General features: G+C 38.2%; 1 protein-coding gene across 1 annotated transcript; it reads left to right on the top strand.

The window, feature by feature from the left end:
* The first annotated feature begins 18,195 nt into the window (after window positions 1–18,195).
* LOC109204422 (chymase) lies at window positions 18,196–21,071 on the top strand. The gene is made up of 3 exons (XM_019365272.2): window positions 18,196–18,350; window positions 19,603–19,862; window positions 20,424–21,071. Exons 1-3 carry the CDS (start codon window positions 18,213–18,215, stop codon window positions 20,566–20,568), a joined length of 543 nt encoding a protein of 180 aa, XP_019220817.1. The 5' UTR covers window positions 18,196–18,212; the 3' UTR covers window positions 20,569–21,071.
* The last annotated feature ends 12 nt before the right edge of the window (window positions 21,072–21,083 follow it).

Genomic DNA, 21,083 nt, shown 5'->3' with positions numbered 1-21,083 from the left:
AAAGTTCAAAGCCATCAGGTGCTCAGTTTAGAAAAAAGAGAAAAGAAGAGGCGAAGAAACGAGCAAAAAATACAGGTAAGCAGGCGTGTCATTGGATAATGGCAGTTCATGTATCCTGAAACAATCAGAATTATATTCAGAATACTTTATTAATCCCCAAGGAAATTATGTGGGTTACAGTTGCTCCAAGAAGAAATTCTAAAAATAGTAACAGTAACAGATTAAACTCCAAACACTACATTATGTTACAGATTCTCCACATTTAAGAACGAGCACTAATATAAACAGATCACTCAATTATAAATATCAAGAATTAACAGAGGTGATTATAAATAAATATCAAGAAAATTGACAAGGATATTACAGAGTAGAAAAGAGCGTGTGTAAAAAGGGTGTAGCTATTGCAGTGTTTACAGTGTATTAGATGGAGGAGTTGTACAGGGAGATGGCCACAGGCAGGAATGATTTCCTGTGTCGTTCAGTGGTGCTTTTTGGTAATCTCGGTCTCTCACTGAACGTGCTCCTATGACTAGCCAGTACGTCATGGAGTGGGTGGGAGGTACTGTCCAACATTGTCTTTATCTTGGACAACATCCGCCTCTTAAACATCACCCTAATGGAGTCCAGCTCCATCCCCACAACATTACTGGCCTTGTGGATCAGTTTAGCAGTTTTATTTAGTCTGTTGGCATCTGTGACCCTCAACCTGCTGCCCCAGCATGCAACAGCATAGAGCGGGGGTAGGCAACCTTTTTGATGACGAGTGCCATCTAAAATTTCCTCAGAATTCAATGTGCCATATAATTGCATTGGCAATAAATTTAATAACGCTCTATATTAACAGTTGCTGCGCTGAGCGGAGAGCTCCTGAAGCATTTGAAGTGTCGAAATGTGGAAATTTCAACATTGCTTGAAAAAACTGAGAACTAGCAACATCCCTCTCATCAGTAGGCTAAGTGATTTTTAGCCAATTACAAATTGAATCTGGTAGTTGGGGTTGTTAGCTAAGATACCGTCATTAAGAAGCGGTACAACTAATGTGTCTATGTGAGCTAATTTGCGATGTGCACCGCTGCCCCGGCCATTTATTTTTTAATGCACCCTCTCAGATTAATTCACTGCGTGTCGTGCCCAGGGCTGGACTGGGACAAAAAAATCAGCCCGGGCATTTTGACTAGAGACCGGCCCACCAGGTATTAAAGCCATAAAGCCTTTGAATGAAAACAAACGCTGTTGTGACAGTGATGTACACTGTCTTGTTGGTATATGTATGATTTCTATACGTTGTAGATCAGATAAAAACTTTGGTTGTAAGATTCAGATAATTGTTTAATAAAAGCTAGACATTTTAAATGAGAATAAGAAAGAAAAGTATTTCTTTGTCCCCCCCTTTCCCTGTTAATGCCCTACCTGGCCCCCTGGCAAAACTTTGCTAGACCCGCCCCATTCACAGTTACCAGCTGTCAGCTACATAGAAAAGGATCCTGGTGTTATTTGTCTCTCAGAAACAGCTCATAACTTCCCTTCAACTCATTCATGTCACCTAAAAGGTAAACCTGTTTCTCCATCACCTGTTCAGCTCTGATGATTCAGTAAGGACATCTCCTGGTTTCATCTTCATGTTTCCCTCTCCCCAGATATCCAAACCGACATCATGGCCAGCAGCTTTTACAGCTGTGGCTCCAGCAAACATCAGCTGATACTAGAAATTAATATTAAATAAATTCTAACAACAGCTGATCAAGCTTAAACGTGCTGCTGTTGTTTAGCGCGACATCCGCTGGTTTCCTCTTTCTGGCGCAAAGTGGGCGATAAATAAACGAGAGACGGGACTTGCGTCAGAAATACCGATCAACTGATCATTGATCAGTTTTATGATTAAATGAGAGAAGAAGAGGCAGCTGACAGCGTAAAGACGCAGAATAACTCCAGCTTTGTGTCTTTTTCCATTCTAGCTGAAGTCCGGGACAAACTGTGTTCCTTTTCACCTCAATACGAAACGCGCAATATTTTCTCTGAATGCGGGACAATTCTGTTTTTACGGGACGGTTGGCAACTCTACTAACTAACCTTATGAATAAAATAAAGTTCACTATCAGTAACATCATAGCACCCACCCAGCTGTATAGAAACTCCGTCATGCTAGCTAGTACGCAGTACGAGTTATTGTAACTGACTGTAAAAACTCAGCACAACGAAAATAAACTACACCTGAACTTGGTTTATATATCTGATCCAGACAGACTGCAGGTCATAACTTCTTACCTGAAGTTCAGTTCACCTGACGCTCGGACCGGCGGCGCCTCGGGTCTCTCCTCCTCCTACCTCACCTTTCCCTCATCCACCTGCTGGCCTCTTGTGGCAGCTCCGCAATAGCCACCACCAAACAACTGAGTTATTTTTACACATCTGCCAGCATCTGGCCAATCCACCACCTTTCATTGTTTATACCGTTATAAAAAAAAAAAAAAAAAAAAAAATCATAGGCCCATAAAAACGAAAAATCACCATCGGCCCACCGGGCAAAGGCCCGGTATGCCCGATGGCCAGTCCAGCTATGGTCGTGCCATCAGTTAAGCCTTCGCGTGTCAACTGTGGCACGACACGCGTGCCCAGGGTTGCCGACCCCTGGCATAGAGGATAGCACTGGCCACAACAGAGACACAAAAAGATTATTAATCTGTAGTAGGGATAATTAGTAGGGATAGTGAAAACTTCTGTTTATGTTTGTTAGCCACTTGGCTATGATAGTAAAGAGTAGACACTGATGTAGCTGACTGAATCTTTTGGACTGTGTTCAGCACAATATTAATTAGTCATTGTCAACTGCTGATTTGTCATTGTATGACTAATTATAATGGCTTTTTGTTAGCCGTTTGCATACTATGCACACTCTCTCTCTCTTCGTGTGTGTGTGTGTGTGTGTGTGTGTGTTTATCTGGTTAAATTCAGTATGCTTCCAACAACAGTTTTTACAATAAAATAATAAAATATTATCTATCTAATTTGCCGCCTTTCACCAGCGATCATATATTGCTGAAAGAGTTGTCACGTCATGGTCAGATTGTGTCGGCAATGGTTATGCTCCCCTCTGGGCGCAAATCTGCCAAGTTACGGCATGTTTCATTTCGAAGACGGGTGTATATGATTCCAAACAATGAGAATGAGGAGCTGAATATAGTGATGAAATTTAAGGTTGATGGGTTTGAATACACAATCTTTGCAACGACAGAAACCATAAGATGTTTTGGGTGCAATCAGGAAGGGCATTCACTCTGTAATTGCCGTGAGAAGGTGCAAAAAAAGGCTGAAATTGTGCAGGGTTCTGAAAACGCAGGGGAGGGCACTTCAGCAGAAAACTTTCAGCAGATGAGGAAGGGAAAGGTGTTTCTGCAGGTAACGCAGAGAAAGGAGCTCCAGCAGTTACTGTAGGAGAGGAAAGGAAGTTAGCCAAACTACACAAGAAGGAGTGCAGCAGGTTACGGATGTGGATGAAATTGCCCATAGGGAAGGGAATTTGTTCAGGGATGATGAAAGTATTTTTAAGGTACCAAATGTTAAAAGAACACCTAAAGATTCTAAAGGGGTAAAACCAAAAAAGATGCAGGTGAAAGAAAAGTGTGGAAGAGAGAGTGAGTTGGATGTTTTATCGGATTCTGATAGTGATAGAAAGGCATCTGACGTTTCTATTCCTGATGGCCAGAGAAGTGATGGGTACAGTCTTGAACAGATTAGTTACTTCCAAAAAACTTCTAAAGGGAAACGAGATGTAGCTATACAGGATTTCTTCCGTGATCGAAAGTTGTTTCTTGATTCAGCTAAATAGTTAATAAGACAAAGGACTCCTGATGGCTTAAAGGACACTGAAGTGTATAGACTGCGAAAACTGACGCAAAAAATTAGAGCTCGAGTTTAATGTGGTTCCTGAAGGAAAAAGACAGCAGATAAGATGCTGTATACTCGTTTTTTAGGGCTCTTTTTTTGTGTTTCTATGAGTACCCTTAAAATCTCAACCTTGAACCTTAATGGTACAAGGGATATGAAAAAGAGGGCGATGTATTTTGAACTTCTAAAATCTAAATGCATTGACATAGCGTTTGCTCAAAAAACTGAGTAATATTGATATTGAAGTTGACTGGAAGAAGGAATGGGATGGAAACATTGTTCTGAGTCATAAAACCTCACTGAGTTCAGGAGTGGCAATTCTTTTCTCAAGAAACTTTCTTCCAGTTTCTATTGAAGTAGATGATATTGTACCTGGGAGGTTGTTAAAGGTCATTGTTACGTATGACAATTTGAAGCTGACATTGTTAAATGTGTATGCTCCAGTCTCTCCACGTGTTCGATGTTTTCTTAGAAAAGTTAGCGAGTACGCTGTTAAGTTGTACATCAACGAATCATTTGATTTTAGGAGGTGACTTTAATTGTACAATTGATTTAGATAAGAATCACTTGGAGCCACATATACATTCAAGGAGGATTTTGAAACACGTTATTGAGACTTATAATTTGGTTGATGTGTGGCGTTCTAAACATGGTAAAACATGGGCTCATTGTACGGACAATTACATTTCTCTAGCACAATTAGTTTTATTGTTATGGTCATCATTTACAAATATTTAGATCATGCAACTTGTGTCCATTGGGCTTTTTTGATCATGATTGAAGCAAGTGTGTTTATAAATAGACTAAAACCTAAGAATGCGTACTGGCATTTTAATACGGTTTTATTAAATGATGGCTGTTTTAAAAAAAGGATGTTTCTTTCTTTGAAATCAATGGAGAACTATGAAATGTCAGTTTACTTCCTTGCAGCAATGGTGGGATATTGGTAAAATAAAGATCCAGCAGTTCTGTATTCAATACACACAATGTCACAAGAAAGATGATACAATCTAGAGACTGACAAATTGAATCTTAAAAATTTGAGTGAGTCCACAGGAGATCGAGGCCATTTTCAGGCACTCAAAAGTAAAAACACTGGGGAGCTCTGGTCAGTTTACGTTTTCAAAATATTGCTGAAATGGATGCTCCCTCTAAATCTTTCTTCAGCTTGGAAAAAAAAAAAACGGACAAAATCACCTTATTCACTGTATTCGATCTGAGGATGGGAAAGAACTGACTGAACCCACTGAATTATGAAAGAGTTGTGGATTTTTTTTCAAAGCTGTCTGTAGTTCAAGATTCAAGATGGCACCTGTGTATACGGCAGGCCGTCTCCGTCTCAGTCTTCTCTGCTCCTGTATTCTGTTCGTTATCCTTGTCTCTCTGTGCTGCACTGATGTCTTCACGTTACTGGTCTACAATCGTCAAACTCTTTTGAATCTCCAGCCTTTGGATCACCAGTGTCGGCGTACTGATGCCGCTCCCGATCTATTTTCTCTGACCTGGTGAAAAACCAAAACGAACGACTCGAGACAGACTTCTTCAATTCAATCAACTTCTTTATTTAAACCCCTGTGTAGGAGCCATAACTAAATATATAGAATTTTGATGATCACTGGGTTTTCATTTGTTTGGTTGTTATGGTGATGTGTAATGGGAGTCACGTGGGTGCTAGCAGTGACATAAGAGGGCGTTGTCAGTCTGTCATTCACTGGGTTTGATTTTGACAGAGAGGAGGGCTGGGTAGCCGTAGTTTTTGTTGACCGCTGCACAACATGTTTTGCTTTGTTACATTAGAGCCTGTGACGTTGTAAGAGTCCAAATCGTGAGATGATCACATTACTCTGTAAACTCTCAAAGCACTTTAATAAATAAGCAAACAATTCCACCTCTCGCATTATTGCGTAAAGTTGACAGCGCGTCAGGCAAAGAGGCAAGCTCCATCCCCGGCCTCTAGTGACTGTGGAAGTCGCTACACCCTGCGCAGGAGGGAATCAGCTCAGCATAAAGCCTCTCGCAGATTCGAAGGGCAGTCCTTCGAACTGTTACATTTATATTATTCCAAAGTTCCTTATTTACCTCCCACCTTTCCTGTTATTCTGATATCACATTCGCCTATACGTCACACAGTTTCAATCAAAACAACTACTTTCTCATCTATCGTCTTCTACCTTTCCTTTTAAGGTCTTGCCCTATCTTTAACTCCTTTCTTAAATGCACGTCTTAATTGTTTATGTGTGTGTGTGTGTGTGATGTGCATGTCTCTATCTGCAATATGTGTGTGTGTGTGTGTGTGTCACTGTAGGTGGGCGTGTGTGCGGGTCATATCAAGTGTCATGAGTGTGTACTCTGTATGTGTCAAGTGTGTGTTGCGCAGGGGGTTTACGCTCTCCTCCTTAGTTCTGTTTTTCTAGTCTATACTTATCCAAGGTGTTAGACTATTTTTAACGCTGCCCTTTTGCCTCCTCCTTATCTACTCCAACTTCTGTGCTATTTCTTAGTATCTCGCCTATGCACCTTTTTCCTGTGATGTTACTTCAACTATTCTTGCTCCTAAGATCACACAGGGGCCTGCTTAAAAGTATAATGTTTAAACAGTACAATGCTAAAAAGTATAATGCTAAAAAGCTATATAATGCTATATAATTCCACACCAGACACTCAACTTGAAATGGAAATCTGTGAATCCTCCTTCTTCCTTGTTGGATTATCCTGATCACCTACAGTACCTATCACCTACCCTCTCATTAAGGAAACGTTCACGCAGATTGGGTAAACTGGGTGGTATCCATGTTCACCTTAAGGCCTACTTTAACTCACATGTTGTGACAAATCATCGCATACCTTTGGACGTCCTACCTTCATTCTCTGCTCTTTGAGACTCCACTAACCTCAGACTGTTTGTCATCGTTGGATTCACCCTGTTAAACTTCAGTCGTGCCCGGAGCTGCTGGCTGATCTTCCACCCGTTTGCTGCTGGGCGCGGTCCCCCAGGGGTGGTGTGAATCATGGCAACCTTCATCTGCTGCAACGCTCTCCAACCAGCAACAGCAACGCCACTCTCCATACGGCCTTGTTAAACACGATGTCACTGGCTAATAAGACTTTGTCTTAAATTATTTTATTCTCTCATCCGGGCTTGACTTCTTATTCTTGACTGAAACTTGGCTTCGCCCTGGTGAGTTCTTTTCTTTCTCAGAGCTGCTCCCACCTAATTTCACCTTTCTGAGCTCACCCCGGACCACTGGCAGAGGTGGAGGGCTAGCTTCAGTTTTCAATAACAAATTTCGTTGTCGGCAGCTGTCATCTATTCTGCACCCCAGCTTTGAGGTGCAGTTATTGGAACTGAACTGCGTCCCCCCATTTCTCTGTGCTGTGGTGTATCCCCCCCCGAAATTCGTTAAGGATTTTATTTCTGAATTTGCTGACTTACTTGCTAGGTCCCCCTTGTTTTACAAGAAAATCTTCACCCCCCCACACACTCACCCGCACAAACACATCCTCCAACCACACACACCCATACTTTGTTTTCAAGCTCCATAGCAGTTATTTCGCACCTTAAACCTTTAGTAAACAATTAAACAAATACAAGTAAATAAAAGTAAATAATAAGCAAATAAAAATAACTACTAACTCTTTTACGCTACGTCCACACCTACACTGGTACTTTTGAAAAAGCAGCTTTTTCTATGCGTTTTGACCTTTCGTCCACACGTAAACGGCGTTTCGAATCACCGAAAACTGAGATATTTTTAAAAGACTCCTGCCAGGTTGGAGATTTTCGAAAATGTTTACGTGTGGACGAGTGGAATACGGAGTTTGTCACGCAACATCAAAGGTGTGTGCCTTTTTCACATCATGCTGTGGGCCACATTATTGCTTACATGAGATGAATTTCTACAATGGTGGATAGATTCAAAATACTGTTACAGTTAATCTGACTATCTGCAGTTTTTACACGCTTACATATACACACGCAGCTACTGTCCCTCCATTTAGAAAGGAGAGGCGTCATGGTGTAATTATTTGTAGTTTTTTTTTCCTGTGTAATAATATTCAACATTGCTATCAATACATTTTTCAAAAAATGCCTCTCTGTGCAAAATTGGTTCAAAAACACAAACAACTGTGGGATACTGTTTGTCCGTGGTTTGGACAGCCCAGTGCGTGCTCCCAACCAGAGCCGGTTCTAGACAGGCATATATGAGGGGGCAGATAGAAATGTAAAGGGGGCACATAGTTTCAATGGAGGTGAGAAAGGTGTGGGGGTTGGGTGGGGTGCTCTGGATTAGGGCTGCCAAAAATGATTATTCTGATAGTCGACTAGTCACCTATTATTATTGCGATTAGTCGACTAATCAGATCATGCGTCCGTTGGACGTAAAACATACAGCTTATTGCACAAGGATGCATCTGCTCTTATGTAACTATTATTAGCTCACAGCTTGAAGTGTTTAAGGTATGTGCTAACAAAAAGTAAAGATAAGATGATAGTTTATTAAATTTTAATGAAATTTGCAGATTGTCTCGGTGGAGTTTAATAAACTCAGCCGTCTGCTCCTTGCTATCTAAAATATAACAGGACACTGGAGTAAATTATCGACCATCTCACACTTCTGTGTACTCAGTTTTCTGTTTGACATTTGTTTAGCTGTATAAAATCTATAACTTTAATCTCAGCCAAACCGATTTACTCAGGAACAAATAAAACATTGGAAAAAGCCAAACAATAACATGTTTAAGATATCTAAGTGACTTATATATGGGGATGGGTTTTGATTATCGATTTAACGATTAAAATCGATTCTAGCTTGGAAACGTGATATCCATTCCTTAAAATCCTGAATCGATTTTTAAATATACACTTATTTTGCCCGAAACACCAGAATCTCAGTTTAAACCTCACAAAATTTCAACAACCACCAAACAGCTAAAACAGTAAATGAGAGCAGGAAAACAGATTCGGCACAAAGATGTAAACACAAAGCGCAGACCCACCGACGGATCAGAATCAGTGAGATGTCGCCTTTCTCACCCGACGGCACGGACACGGTCGGGCTGAAAGCCGACATCTCACAGATTCTGATGTTTCGGCGGGGCCGTGATTGTTTTGCGCTAGATTCTGAAGCTGCAAGTTTTATCTCTCTCCAAACAATATTGACTGAACCAGCAGCAAAAGAAGATCCAAACTACGCTTCGTCTAAAAATCAGTTTTCTGCGTTATTCGCTTGCTTATTACGCACAAGCTGTTTACAGCGTTGTCAGCCGTTGTTTTTTTCCCCCTTTTACTTACTTCCGAAAAGAAAGCCAAATTTCTGCTGTTCAATAGACTACTGAACTTTTTAAAAATTATGCAAAATTGCAAAATGCTTAGCTGTATCTCTAATAAAAGCTCTGTAACTTTGCTCTGCTTCACTTCAGCAATATCAGGTAATGTTCATATGCTGAGTAATGGTTTTCTTTCGTTTTTGATGTACTGCAGAATATTTTTAAGGTCACCTGCTATAAAATCCCAGCCCAGGAAAATCACCTTCATGTTTTTCTGTGTGTTCCTTGAATCCTTGTATTTTAACAAAGTTGATTTTAGAGTGCGTTTATAGAGAAATTGATTTATTGTTGTAATATGTATTGATTACACTGTAGAGTTTTTATTGCTAGTAAAAAGTACCCTGAAACCCAGAAGAAAAATACTTTATTAGATTTTATTTTCAGATAATTTAAATATTTCTTTTAAATATATCTATATCTTTTTTATTGTTATTTATTTATCTTTTGTCCCTTGAAGTGGACATAAAGTCTTGTTAGATCACAAAATGATATGATGAAGCAGAGTGATATTAAGAGCTGTCAGGGCCTGACATTAGAGCAGGGGTGTCCAAGTCCAGTCCTCGAGAGCTACTGTCCTGCAGCTTTAGATGCAGCCTTGCTCCGACACACCTGAATCAAATGGACACCCCTGCATTAGAGCAGCAAGGTGAAAGTTCAGAAGGAGGACATACCAGCTTTTGAGGACCCTGAGAAGGGGCAAAATGATGACAGATAGTGTCCATTGTGGATAAGAAGTATTGTATGAGCTGGGGCTTTGAGGTTCTGGAATTTGATTTATCAACCACCATATAGGAGACAAGCCTGAAGAAAAACGTCTTTTCAGAAAGCTTCATTTGGCCATCACTAGCGGGAGTTGTTAAGCAGCAGCTTTATTTGCTGGAAAAAAAAAAAAAAAAAAAAAAACTTCATAAAACAAACTCACAAAAAACAAACCAAAACCCCGAACAATGAAACTAAGAACTAAACATTAGGAAACAAGGAGCATGGAACTAGGAACGATGAAAACCAGAAACATGAAGACAACCTACAGCACATGGGACAACACGACAACGGACAGAGGAAAACACAGGACTTAAATACACAAGGGAGTAATGAGGGAATGAGACACAGCAGGAGAGCACAGCTGGGAGTAATGAAAACATAACGAGACGGGAGAATGCAAAACTGAATACAGTGAACACAGGATGAAAAACTATCAAAATAAAAAAGGAAACATGAGACATTTACAAAGACGCAGACTTGACACTGTGACATGGCGGAACGACTGACTAGGGGAACATGAGACACAGAGACAAGAGTAACTAAATGTGGAACACAGGGAAGGCATAGAGAGAGAGAAATTAGAAACTATAAATATGACACAAGTAGAAACCAAAGACAACCAAAACCATGAAAAACAAATAAAAGAATATAACCAGAATTATACATAAGGGTCACCAACCCAGTACTATGACAACAAACATACTGGAATACAAATGCTGCAATTATTATGATGATGATTTCTTTCCACAGTGCTGTCAGACAACATGGATGTTCTTTTCAAAATGAAAGGCAATGCAGGTTCCAGGTTCTTTTTTGCAGATATTATGTACTATTGCTAAAAATATAATTGTTTCTTCCATTATTATCTTCGATTTCATAGGATTTAAGAAATGTACAGTAATTGGAACACTTTCAAAAGAAAACTGTCATTCTGTTTTTAACTACTAACTCCCATATGTGAGTCGGATAGAAAGGATTTTACTGAGAATTGTAGAAGTAAGGTCGGATTTACTGTCAGAGAATGAGATATAGGAAGGCCAGATATTAGAGCAGGAAGGTCAGACGTCAGAAAACATATCAAATTTTGAGGAGCCTGAGTGGACCACACCCACCATTATCAATTATGGATGAACAACTATGTGTAAGATAGTTTTTCCATTACAATGTGTAGTAGGGAAAATAGGAGTGTCAAGGCTGAATGAAACAGGAAGTCACAATCACTGAGACCGGGAATCCTGACACTTGACATAGTGACAGGATAAAGACAAATATGGAGACTGACTGACAGAATCTAATGAGATAAGATAAGATAAACTTTATTAGTCCCACACGTGGGAAATGTTTTGGTAACGGCAGAAAGTACAAGTTTAAGAGAGGTAAAAGTTAAGAAAAACATAATAGAATAGGGTAAGATAAAATAGAATAGCATACTATACAACAAGAATAAAATACTATATACAATACAATAAAGTAATATACAAACAAGATAAAATACTGTACAAAGAGCTCTGTTGTAGTTGGAAAAAAATTGCACTTTGTAATATTGCACAACAGGGAGACAGTTACAATTGTGTGTGGGATGTGTGTGTGTGTGTGTGTGTGTGTCTGTCTGCATGTGTGTGGTCATCTGCAGAGACCATGTTGTATAGTCTGACAGCAGTAGGAAGGAAAGACCTGTGGAATCTCTCCATCCTGCATTGTGGCTGCCGCAGCCTGCCATTGAAGGAGCTGCTCTATGCTGTCAGAGTCTCCTGCATGGGGTGGGAGATGTTGTCCAACAGGGATGGCAGCTTAGCCACCATTCTCAGATGACCTACATAGAATGGAAACATGTCTGTGTAGGTTCTCAGTCATCCAGGTCATGGTAGTCTAAGGAGTTTGGAAAGAAAGCGACTGGATTTCGTGAAGTTTATTGAAGATGTTTCACTTCTCATCTGAGAAGCTTCTTCAGTTCTAAAGCCAAATGGTGGAGAATGCCTCACATGAGCCAAGATGTGAAAAAAATTATGGTTTTTCATCACCAGGAGTTTCGGGTACACTCATGGTGCGACCTTGCTACACCCTATCATGTGACCCATTGAGCCACCTGACCCAAGATGTGAGTAGGGGTTGAGACACCTGGGAAGGGATCTCACAACAGCATTGTAGGTGGCAGACAGATGGTGTCGTAAGCCACCTTCTCTGTTCATAGACAGTTGTTCACAGTGGACATAGATGACTTCTTTCATTCTTCTTTCAAACCATCTGTCTTATCTGTCCAAAATAAGAACATTAGAATCCTCTAAAGAGTGGCCTATATCTTTTAAATGCAGATGTACAGCTGAGTCTTGCCCTGTCTAGGTGGCTGTTCTATGTTGTGCCATGCATTTATGGAGTGGCTGTTTGGTTTCTCTGATGTAGAGGTCTGAGCACTCCTTGTTTTATCCTTGATGAACCAAATTTTGTCTGAAGGTGTGGCTGGGTCTGAAGAGCACTGAGATGTTGTGTTTGGAGAAATTGGGGAGCCCATGGCACATCCATGTTTTTGTTTGTAGAAATCCTCACTAGAGAGCAGCACAATGATAATTTTATTAATAATAAAATCTATTTTTATAGGACCTTTCTAAACCAAAGTTACAAGGTGCTTCACTTAATTTACCAAAAACAAAATTAAAAACATTACGAAGAAAACTACAATTCATAACACAAGAAAAAATACAAACAACAAACAAGCAAATACAAAAAAAAGATGAAGAAAGCAAGGAAGAAATTTTGAGATGAGATTAAAAAACATTCTACAAAAGCCAATCTCTACAGGTGGACTTTTAAAATTTGATTTGATTTGATTGTTTTCCATATATGTGTAACTGACTGTGCTCATCTAACAGTAAGAGGACATTTACACAGTCTTTTAGCTATTAGAGTGAAAGCACAGTCCACCTTTGCTTCAAGCCTGTGAACTGTCCAACTGTCCAATTAGAGAAAATTTGCTTAAAGTAAGTCTGTTGGTGATAGCGACCGAGGTCATAGAGCCCCAGGGTGCTGGACATCTACCTCTATATATAGAGTTGTGGTCAGATGTCTACGTAAAATCATCGTGGGCAATAATCTCAAAGTAATTTGGGGCTTTTTAAATAAAATATATTTATATTGGGGGCTTTTAAGGAATAAGACGCTGTTAAAAAGACCAGCTGAAGACATATAGTAATTATTCTCAGGTCAGATTTGAATCCAGCTTTCTGCATCAATCTTTTGGCAAACAGGCACTGTTTATCTTGCTAAAGTGGCATCCTATTTTTTGAACTTATTATTATTTCTTTGAATTTGTCTTTTTCTAGTATAAAATTATTTTATAGCATATATTTTTAAACCTGTGCACCAATTCTTGGTGCACAGGTTTAAAAAGTTGCAAAACTTGAATTTATTTCTCTAATCCACACTGGGTCAAAAGTATATACTTTATACAAACATCCTTATTATTAATATTTTATTAAATGTCCCTTGGCACATTGCACCTCAACCCAACATCTTTGGTAGCCATCAACATGCTTTTAGCATAATTCTGCTGGATATTTCCCACTCTTCTCAGCACAATTAATAGAGTTCATTTAAAATCATTGGTTTTCTGGCACATACCAGTCTTGTCATGTCATTATTCCTGTAATATTTCATGATATTTTACTTTTAGTTCACATTCTACAGTATTTATAAACTCTGTACATGTTAGTCCTTTCCACTGCACAACTTGAGGCAGGTATCAGATGACACAAACATTAAGAGGAATGATCTCTTAAAAAACATTTTAGCCTTAGACACTGTCACTGTAATTGTTGACACATCCTTGTTTGGCATTTTTGCTGTTGTCACTGCAGTAAGTGCATAAAAGTGGACGCACATAGCTTCCAGACTTGAAAGCCAATCCAAAAGTGCTTCAAACCTGCATTTTTTCTGATGACCAGCAGGTGGTGACACTTTTGGGGGGAAAAAAGCAACTGTGGGCAATCTACATGGTGGCTGAAGTGCTGTTCCTTGTCGCCACTTTGATGTTTTTGATGGCATTGTTTTTATGCTTATTTACATAATGTCTATAATGTCAGTTTTTTTTTTTTTTCCATGAACGAGTTTCTACAAGTTGCCGAAACAGCCTGCCAATGCCTGCAGTGGAAATGAGGTGGGTTTTTTTTTTTTTTTAAACTTAGAGTACCCCCAAGTATATCAGTGTTTCATTTCGCTGCACTTTGCTATTTTTTTTTCTTTTCTTCTTTCGCTTTAGATCTCATGTAGATTAATGTAATAAGGTTTCCTGCAAAAGATAATTAAAAATAATAATATTTAAATTAATAATATTTAAAATAATAATAATAAATCATTATTTACAAGGGCAATTATCAGTTCGTTAGCGCATATAGAATAGAATAGAATAGAATAGAATAGCTTTTTATTGTCACTGTTACAAGAACAGTGAAAGGCAGTTTGGCATCTCTCCATGTGTGTGAAGTACACAATAGCGTAAGTATTTACACAATGACAAATTTACATTTACACAAGAAAGATATGTACAAGTTATACATACACCTGCAAACATACACGCACATACATATATGTATATATACATATTTGCATCCGTACATGCATACACACACATATTTCCACATACACGCTTACATCTATATACATACACATACATGCCATCTAACTAGCAGGTGCATTGAGAGGTGCAGTGTGATCAGTGATATTGCACATTGAGTGTGTGGCGGGGGGATGATATTGCACATTGAGTGAGGGTGGGGGTGGGGGGTGCTGTTGGAACTATACTAAATAATGTTATAATAAATACAGTTTAAAGAGGTAGGGGTGTTGTTTGCATTGAAGTATAAACAGAAATACGATTTATACGATTTATAAATAAGGTGTAATGTCCATGAGTGTTGGCAGTGCAGTTATCCTCCAATCAGGGTGGAGGTAGGGCATGTTTGACAGCCTGTGGGTAAAAACTTCTGTTGAGTCTGTTTGTCTTCGACCTGATGGACCTGTAGCGTTTACCAGAGGGAAGGGGGGAAAAAAGTGAGTGTCCAGGGTGCGAGGGGTCTTTAATGATGATGCTGGCTTTCTGCTGAAGTCTGCCAGTATAGATGTCTCTGAGGGGAGTTAGTGAAGTGCCGATTGCCCGCTCTGCTGCCCTCACCACCCGCTGCAGTTTCCTCTTGTCCTCGGCAGTGCAGCAGTTGAACCAGAGTGTGCAGCAGTAAGTCAGAAGGCTCTCAATGGTGGAGCGGTAGAAGTTTACTAGCAGTAAATATATATATATTCTTAAATTCCTGTATATTTTGTATATACTTTAATCTGCGCTCAATTACTCTTGAACCGGAACCGGATGTAAGTCCCAAAAAACTGAATTTTGGAACTGAAATTGAATTGTAGAACTGAAACTGAATGGTGAGAAGTGAATCTGAAATTATTCGAGAGCTAAATTTTTAAAGGATAAAATACAGTTTCAAAGCAAATGAATTCATTTTCAAAAATAAATTTCAATTTCAATTTAGTGATGATCATTTTCAAACCAATAAATTGAATTTCAAATTAGGCTAATTCATATTCAGTTTTTAAAAGCATTTATTCAAGTTACAATTCAGATTCAATCTGAGCAATTCAAATTCAAATTTAACTTATTCAAATTCAGTTTCTGATGGCACAGATTTCTGCCCATACTTTCAGCTGCTCTGCTCCACGACTCTGGAATTCCTGATTTAAGAAATATCTCTTCCTTCTCTCTCTTTGAGTCCCAACTCAAAACTCACTTGTTCAAAATAGCTTATCCCACATAACCTCTCCACTCTGCTATTTTAAATTTATGTCTTATGCTTTTATGATTGTGTAAACTGCTTGCTTTCATGTTGCTTTTTATTCTACTGTGTACAGTGACCTTGAGTGTTTTGAAAGGCGCTTTCAAATAAAATGTATTATTATTATTATTATCATTATTATTATTATTGTTATTACAAAAAGTTACACATGATGTAGTAGATTTTTTTAAAGAAAAAAAGATAATTTAAAAAAGTATCTTGGCAAAATTCGCTTTTACGTATCATCTGTTTCATAATGTCTAAAAAGCTTCATACAGTTAAGCACAATCTCTACATGACAGAAACACAAAAATACATTTTAAAAGTAACCTTCCCAAAACTCTGTGTGTGTGTGTGTTTATATACTTGACCACATATTATTAACCATTTGTGTGCATATGTTAATTTTGCTGATTCATTAATTCTGTGGTCATACCACATCCTTGTAGTTCAACATATAAAGCGGAGCATCACAGTCAGTTTCAACATTCAACATCTGATCAAACAATTTCAAAGAAATGTCCTGCTTGAGGAATTTCAGTGTTTTCTTCTCATGCATGTTTCTCTTCATCATCCAGTCAGGTAAGTAATGTCTTCTATTTTATTTTACTTTTAATTTTAATTTTAAAATAAAACATTTTGTCCATCTTGGAATCGATTAAAATGTAATACATCAGTAATGTGTGAAACATATATTGCTGTATTACATATCATACACCATATGACATGTAAAACACACTACATATGTATTATAAAGCAGTTCGTTTCACTCAGATGTTGATTACACATTCCTCTCAATTGTCCCATGAATTTGAATGACAATATTTCATGAAATATGGAAGTCTTTAAAGCACAGATTGAAAATTACAATAATCTAAGTTTAGTTTAGCAGTCATACAAGTACAATGAAGTATTCATCCATGAGAAATACACTGAGTACAATTTCTCATCATCAAAAAGTGTGTAAGTATATGTGTGTGTGTTGCTGTTGTTATTGTTGTTGGTGGTGGTGATGATGGTAAATGGTGTAAGGTTGTTAATATTTGATAACAACCTTAGAAGCGTTTAGGAGCCCATTTTGCAGACTTGTTCATTTCAGTTGTCAGACCACATCCTTTCAGCTCTCTATATAAAGCTGAGCATCACAGTTTCAGTGCATTCAACATCTATGAGAGACACAAGGCAAAATGTTCTGCAAGAGTTATTTCAGTGTTTTTGTTTCATGCATGCTCCTCATGATCATCCAGCCAGGTGATTCATATTTTCTATTATACTTTAATTTACTTGTAGACAATTTTCTCATTCATTTAAACAAGTAGAATGCATAGTCAGCATTATTTACATGTTTCAGCATTACAAAAGCAGTTGGTGAAGGGTGTTTGTTTCAGTCATCTGTTTTTGACTGTATCATCTGCTGATTTTGTTATGTGACTGGATATTTTCTTTTTGCTTTAGGTCATGGTTCTGAGATTATTGGGGGACAGAAGTCAAGCCACACTCGTTGCCTTTCATGGCCTATTTTGTAGGTGTACAATCTTTGTGTGGCGGGACATTAATCCATCCACAATGGGTCCTGACAGCCGCCCACTGCAATGAGTAATAACGCTTACTTTTCTTAAACTTTCAAATCAAAATATTGCAATATTTATGTTTAATTGACTGTGTGAAAGATAATAAATAAAGAGATCTAACAAGAGGTCACAAGGAAAAGGTCTATAAGACATGACTTGATCTGACAGCTTGGCAGATTAATGAAAACAGAGGTTGATTACACTCCAAGAAATGACAAAAAACATTTCTAATCCAGCCTTCAAAATATTCATAAATATGTATAAAAGGTGCCTTTTAAATAACAAACATACAAATTCTGTTTAAAGGTATTTTAATGTAACATTTGCTTCAGAACTGGAACAACAAAGTAGACACTAAAATGTGTCAGTTTATTTTGTTCAGACTCTTTTCAACCATCATATAAAACGCTTTATTATAATTATTAATCTAAAACTGCCTAATAAATGGAGAGGATGAATATACAACATTTAAAACACTGGGAAATAAGTTATTGTTCATTTTTTATTTATACTTTGTCCATTTTATTGTGTGTTGTATCTTCACAGAGTATTTTGTTTGCACTAGTCATTGTCCGAGAGAAAAAATTGCACTCAGTTACAGAATAACAGACAGCACAGCTACATACACATGAAATATGAGATAGATTTTATCATCTAAAACATTTTCATAATGTTGAAATTTTCATTCAGCTGTGAGAAAATATCTTGAAATTCATTTAAGGCTCAATAACAGCACGGGTGAAATTTTCCAAATATACTGAGGCAACTATGATTATTTTATGATTGTTTTACAAACTCCTGACCTATTAGCATTTTATATACATGAACTGTTTTTGTTTACAGTATGATTCTAGTGATACTGGGAGTTCACTCCTTCAGGAAAGTGGAAGTTGATTCTTGGCAGGTCAGAGAGGTTGAGAAACAATTTCCTCATCCTGGCTATGACAGAGTAACCAAGGTCAATGACCTCATGTTGCTCAAGGTAAGTTGATAATTCACTGATCAATACCAAGTGAAGCAAAAGTTACCCTCCTGAAACCCAGAAGAAAAATACTTTATTAAATTTTATTTTCAGATAATTTAAATATTTGGTTTCAAAGAAACATGTTGTATCTTTTTTATTGTTATTTATTTATCTTTTGTCCCTTGAAGTGGACATAAAGTCTTGTTAGATCACAAAATGATATGATGAAGCAGAGTGATATTAAGAGCTGTCAGGGCCTGACATTAGAGCAGGGGTGTCCAAGTCCAGTCCTCGAGAGCTACTGTCCTGTAGCTTTAGATGCAGCCTTGCTCCAACACACCTGAATCAAATGGACACCCCTGCATTAGAGCAGCAAGGTGAAAGTTCAGAAGGAGGACATACCAGCTTTTGAGGACCCTGAGAAGGTGCAAAATGATGACAGATAGTGTCCATTGTGGATAAGAAGTATTGTATGAGCTGGGGCTTTGAGGTTCTGGAATTTGGTTTATCAACCACCATATAGGAGACAAGCCTGTGAAGAAAAACGTCTTTTCAGGCTCCTCAAAAGCTGATATGTCCTCTGAGCTTTCACCTTCCTGCTCTGATGTCTGGTCTCCCTTCACCTCAACCCCTGACAGTAGGAAGACAAACTCCCCTTCCGTAGTTTCTTTCTGCTTTTCTCCCTAATCTCCGATTTCCTGAAGTATGGACATTGATTGAAAATGTGAGGTAAATCCTGCTGTCCACTACAAAGGACAATGAATAAGTTTTGTTTTGGAAGGGGTAAAATTACTGTGCAATTCTGAAATCCTACTAAATCAAAGTTGAGGCTCTCAAATTGAAGAAAAAAAATAAGTTTAACTAGCAGAATTATAATATTTGTTAAAAAAAAAAAAAAGTATCACTTAACCCCCCCCCCCCCCCCCCCCCCCCCCTTGTCATAAAATATAGATTGCATAAACAGTGGTTGACAGTCTCAGACTCATGTCCTTGACAGAGGACAAAAATTAATTGCTGGGTATTACTACGAGGATATAAGGTAAAAGCAGACTTATTCGCTTTAATGTATTTTTGTGTATGTATAATTAGATTTTTCAATAAGTTACAACACCTATTTTCCATTTACAAAACAAAATGTATAAATAGATGAGTGGGGGTTCAAGACTTTAGCACAGTGCTGCATGAATACTTACATCATGACCTGCTCTGTAAAGGTCAAATATAAACAGTCATTATCAGTATTTAACATGTCCATTTAATTGTTGCTCAGCTTAAGGAACCAGTGATGCTCACCAAGACAGTGAAATGTCTCCGGTTGGGCAACACCGTCAAGGAGCCTCCAGCTGGCAGCAAATGTATGGTGGCTGGATGGGGACGAACTGAAAGCAACCAACCATCTGATGTCCTCATGTCTGCCAATGTGACTGTGATCGACAGACAGAAATGCAACTCTTATTATCGTACTGTTATCACCAGCGACATGATATGTGCTGGTTCAACTGGTAAAAAAAAAAGGTTGATGTCTGTAGTGTAAGTATATAGAGTGTGTGTATATTTTTATTGGTTTTCTGAATTAAACAGGCATTCAGCTCAACACTCTTTTGGCTTTTTCACATTGTCATGTATTTAATATATATACTTAGTGCTTATTTGCTGATTATATTGCTTTATGTGTAGGCCTTTATAAACCAGAAGAACGAGGTCAAAGGGTGATAGGTTGCCTTGGCAACAGACCTCAGAAAGGGGAAGTTATTGTAAGCTGCACAAGACGTTTTAGTGCACAGACATATTAATAAATCAGACACAGAAAAGAGGAACTTGTTCCATATAAGGGTTTGTTTGTATCGAAACTATGGGTGACGTGTTGCAAAATATATATAGCGAGACAGGCTCCTGATGCCCCAGACGTGAGCTGGCGTTTGTGTGTGTGCTCAGTCTCCATTTTCCGGAAAATGTAAAATTAAAGACCATTTTTGAGTTAGACCATTTTGAGCTGTGTCTTTCTTTGCCTTAAAGAATACAAAGAACTGGGATTTAATAACATCCACGAGTAGTCAAAGAATGACTACCATGTATTTGTTCTTGCTGCAGGGGGATTCAGGAGGGCCACTGTTGTGCAATGGGGTGCTGGTTGGAGCTACTTCTTTTGGAAAGAATTGTGAGAGTAAAGAGAACGTACCGGGAGTCTACGCATTCATCTCAAACAAACAACTCAACTGGATCAAAGAAACAATGAAGTCATATGAAATGCCATGAATCCACAGGCATCAATACATATGAGCTAAGCAAGACAAAAATCTTTGATGCTTTTATGCTTAATCTGTCACTGCTTTCACCATAGAGACTACACATATATGATATCAGCCATCTCATGGTTAGTACTATCCACTGCAGAAACATAAAACCAGATCCTCTTTGTAGCCTTTCTCTAGGACAGTCATTGTGATGGTTTGTGGATTATTTCATTTTCCAGAATTGCATTTTGGCTGCTGTAACTGTAGAGTCTACATAAATGTGGCTATTTCTGAAAGAATTTCTACAAGAACAGTTCCTAAAATTATTTCTTCTTGCAGTGGAAAATGACCTTTACCCATCTTTTATTGTCTTACTTGTGAAAAGATAATACTTACTACTGTTAACTAGAAAACTGACATAAAAAATTTGTTTATGAAAACCCCCAGCAACATTTTTATATACCTTTTACATTTTCTACTTTCTAATAAAACTAACAGCATGAATAAAAAAGATTTC

Source organism: Oreochromis niloticus, linkage group LG12, assembly GCF_001858045.2.
Source record: "Oreochromis niloticus isolate F11D_XX linkage group LG12, O_niloticus_UMD_NMBU, whole genome shotgun sequence".
In the NCBI taxonomy this organism is placed as follows: Eukaryota; Metazoa; Chordata; class Actinopteri; order Cichliformes; family Cichlidae; genus Oreochromis; species Oreochromis niloticus.
The sequence above is the reverse complement of the archived record's forward strand: the minus strand, read 5'-3'. Positions and strand labels throughout refer to the sequence as shown.

Excerpts from the sequence above, each read along its gene's own strand:
- LOC109204422 (XM_019365272.2), top strand. The coding sequence starts at position 18,213 with ATGATTCTAGTGATACTGGGAGTTCACTCCTTCAGGAAAGTGGAAGTT. Across the intron at positions 18,351-19,602 it reads ATGACCTCATGTTGCTCAAG|CTTAAGGAACCAGTGATGCT; the intron begins GTAAGTTGATAA and ends ATTGTTGCTCAG. Across the intron at positions 19,863-20,423 it reads AAAAGGTTGATGTCTGTAGT|GGGGATTCAGGAGGGCCACT; the intron begins GTAAGTATATAG and ends TTCTTGCTGCAG.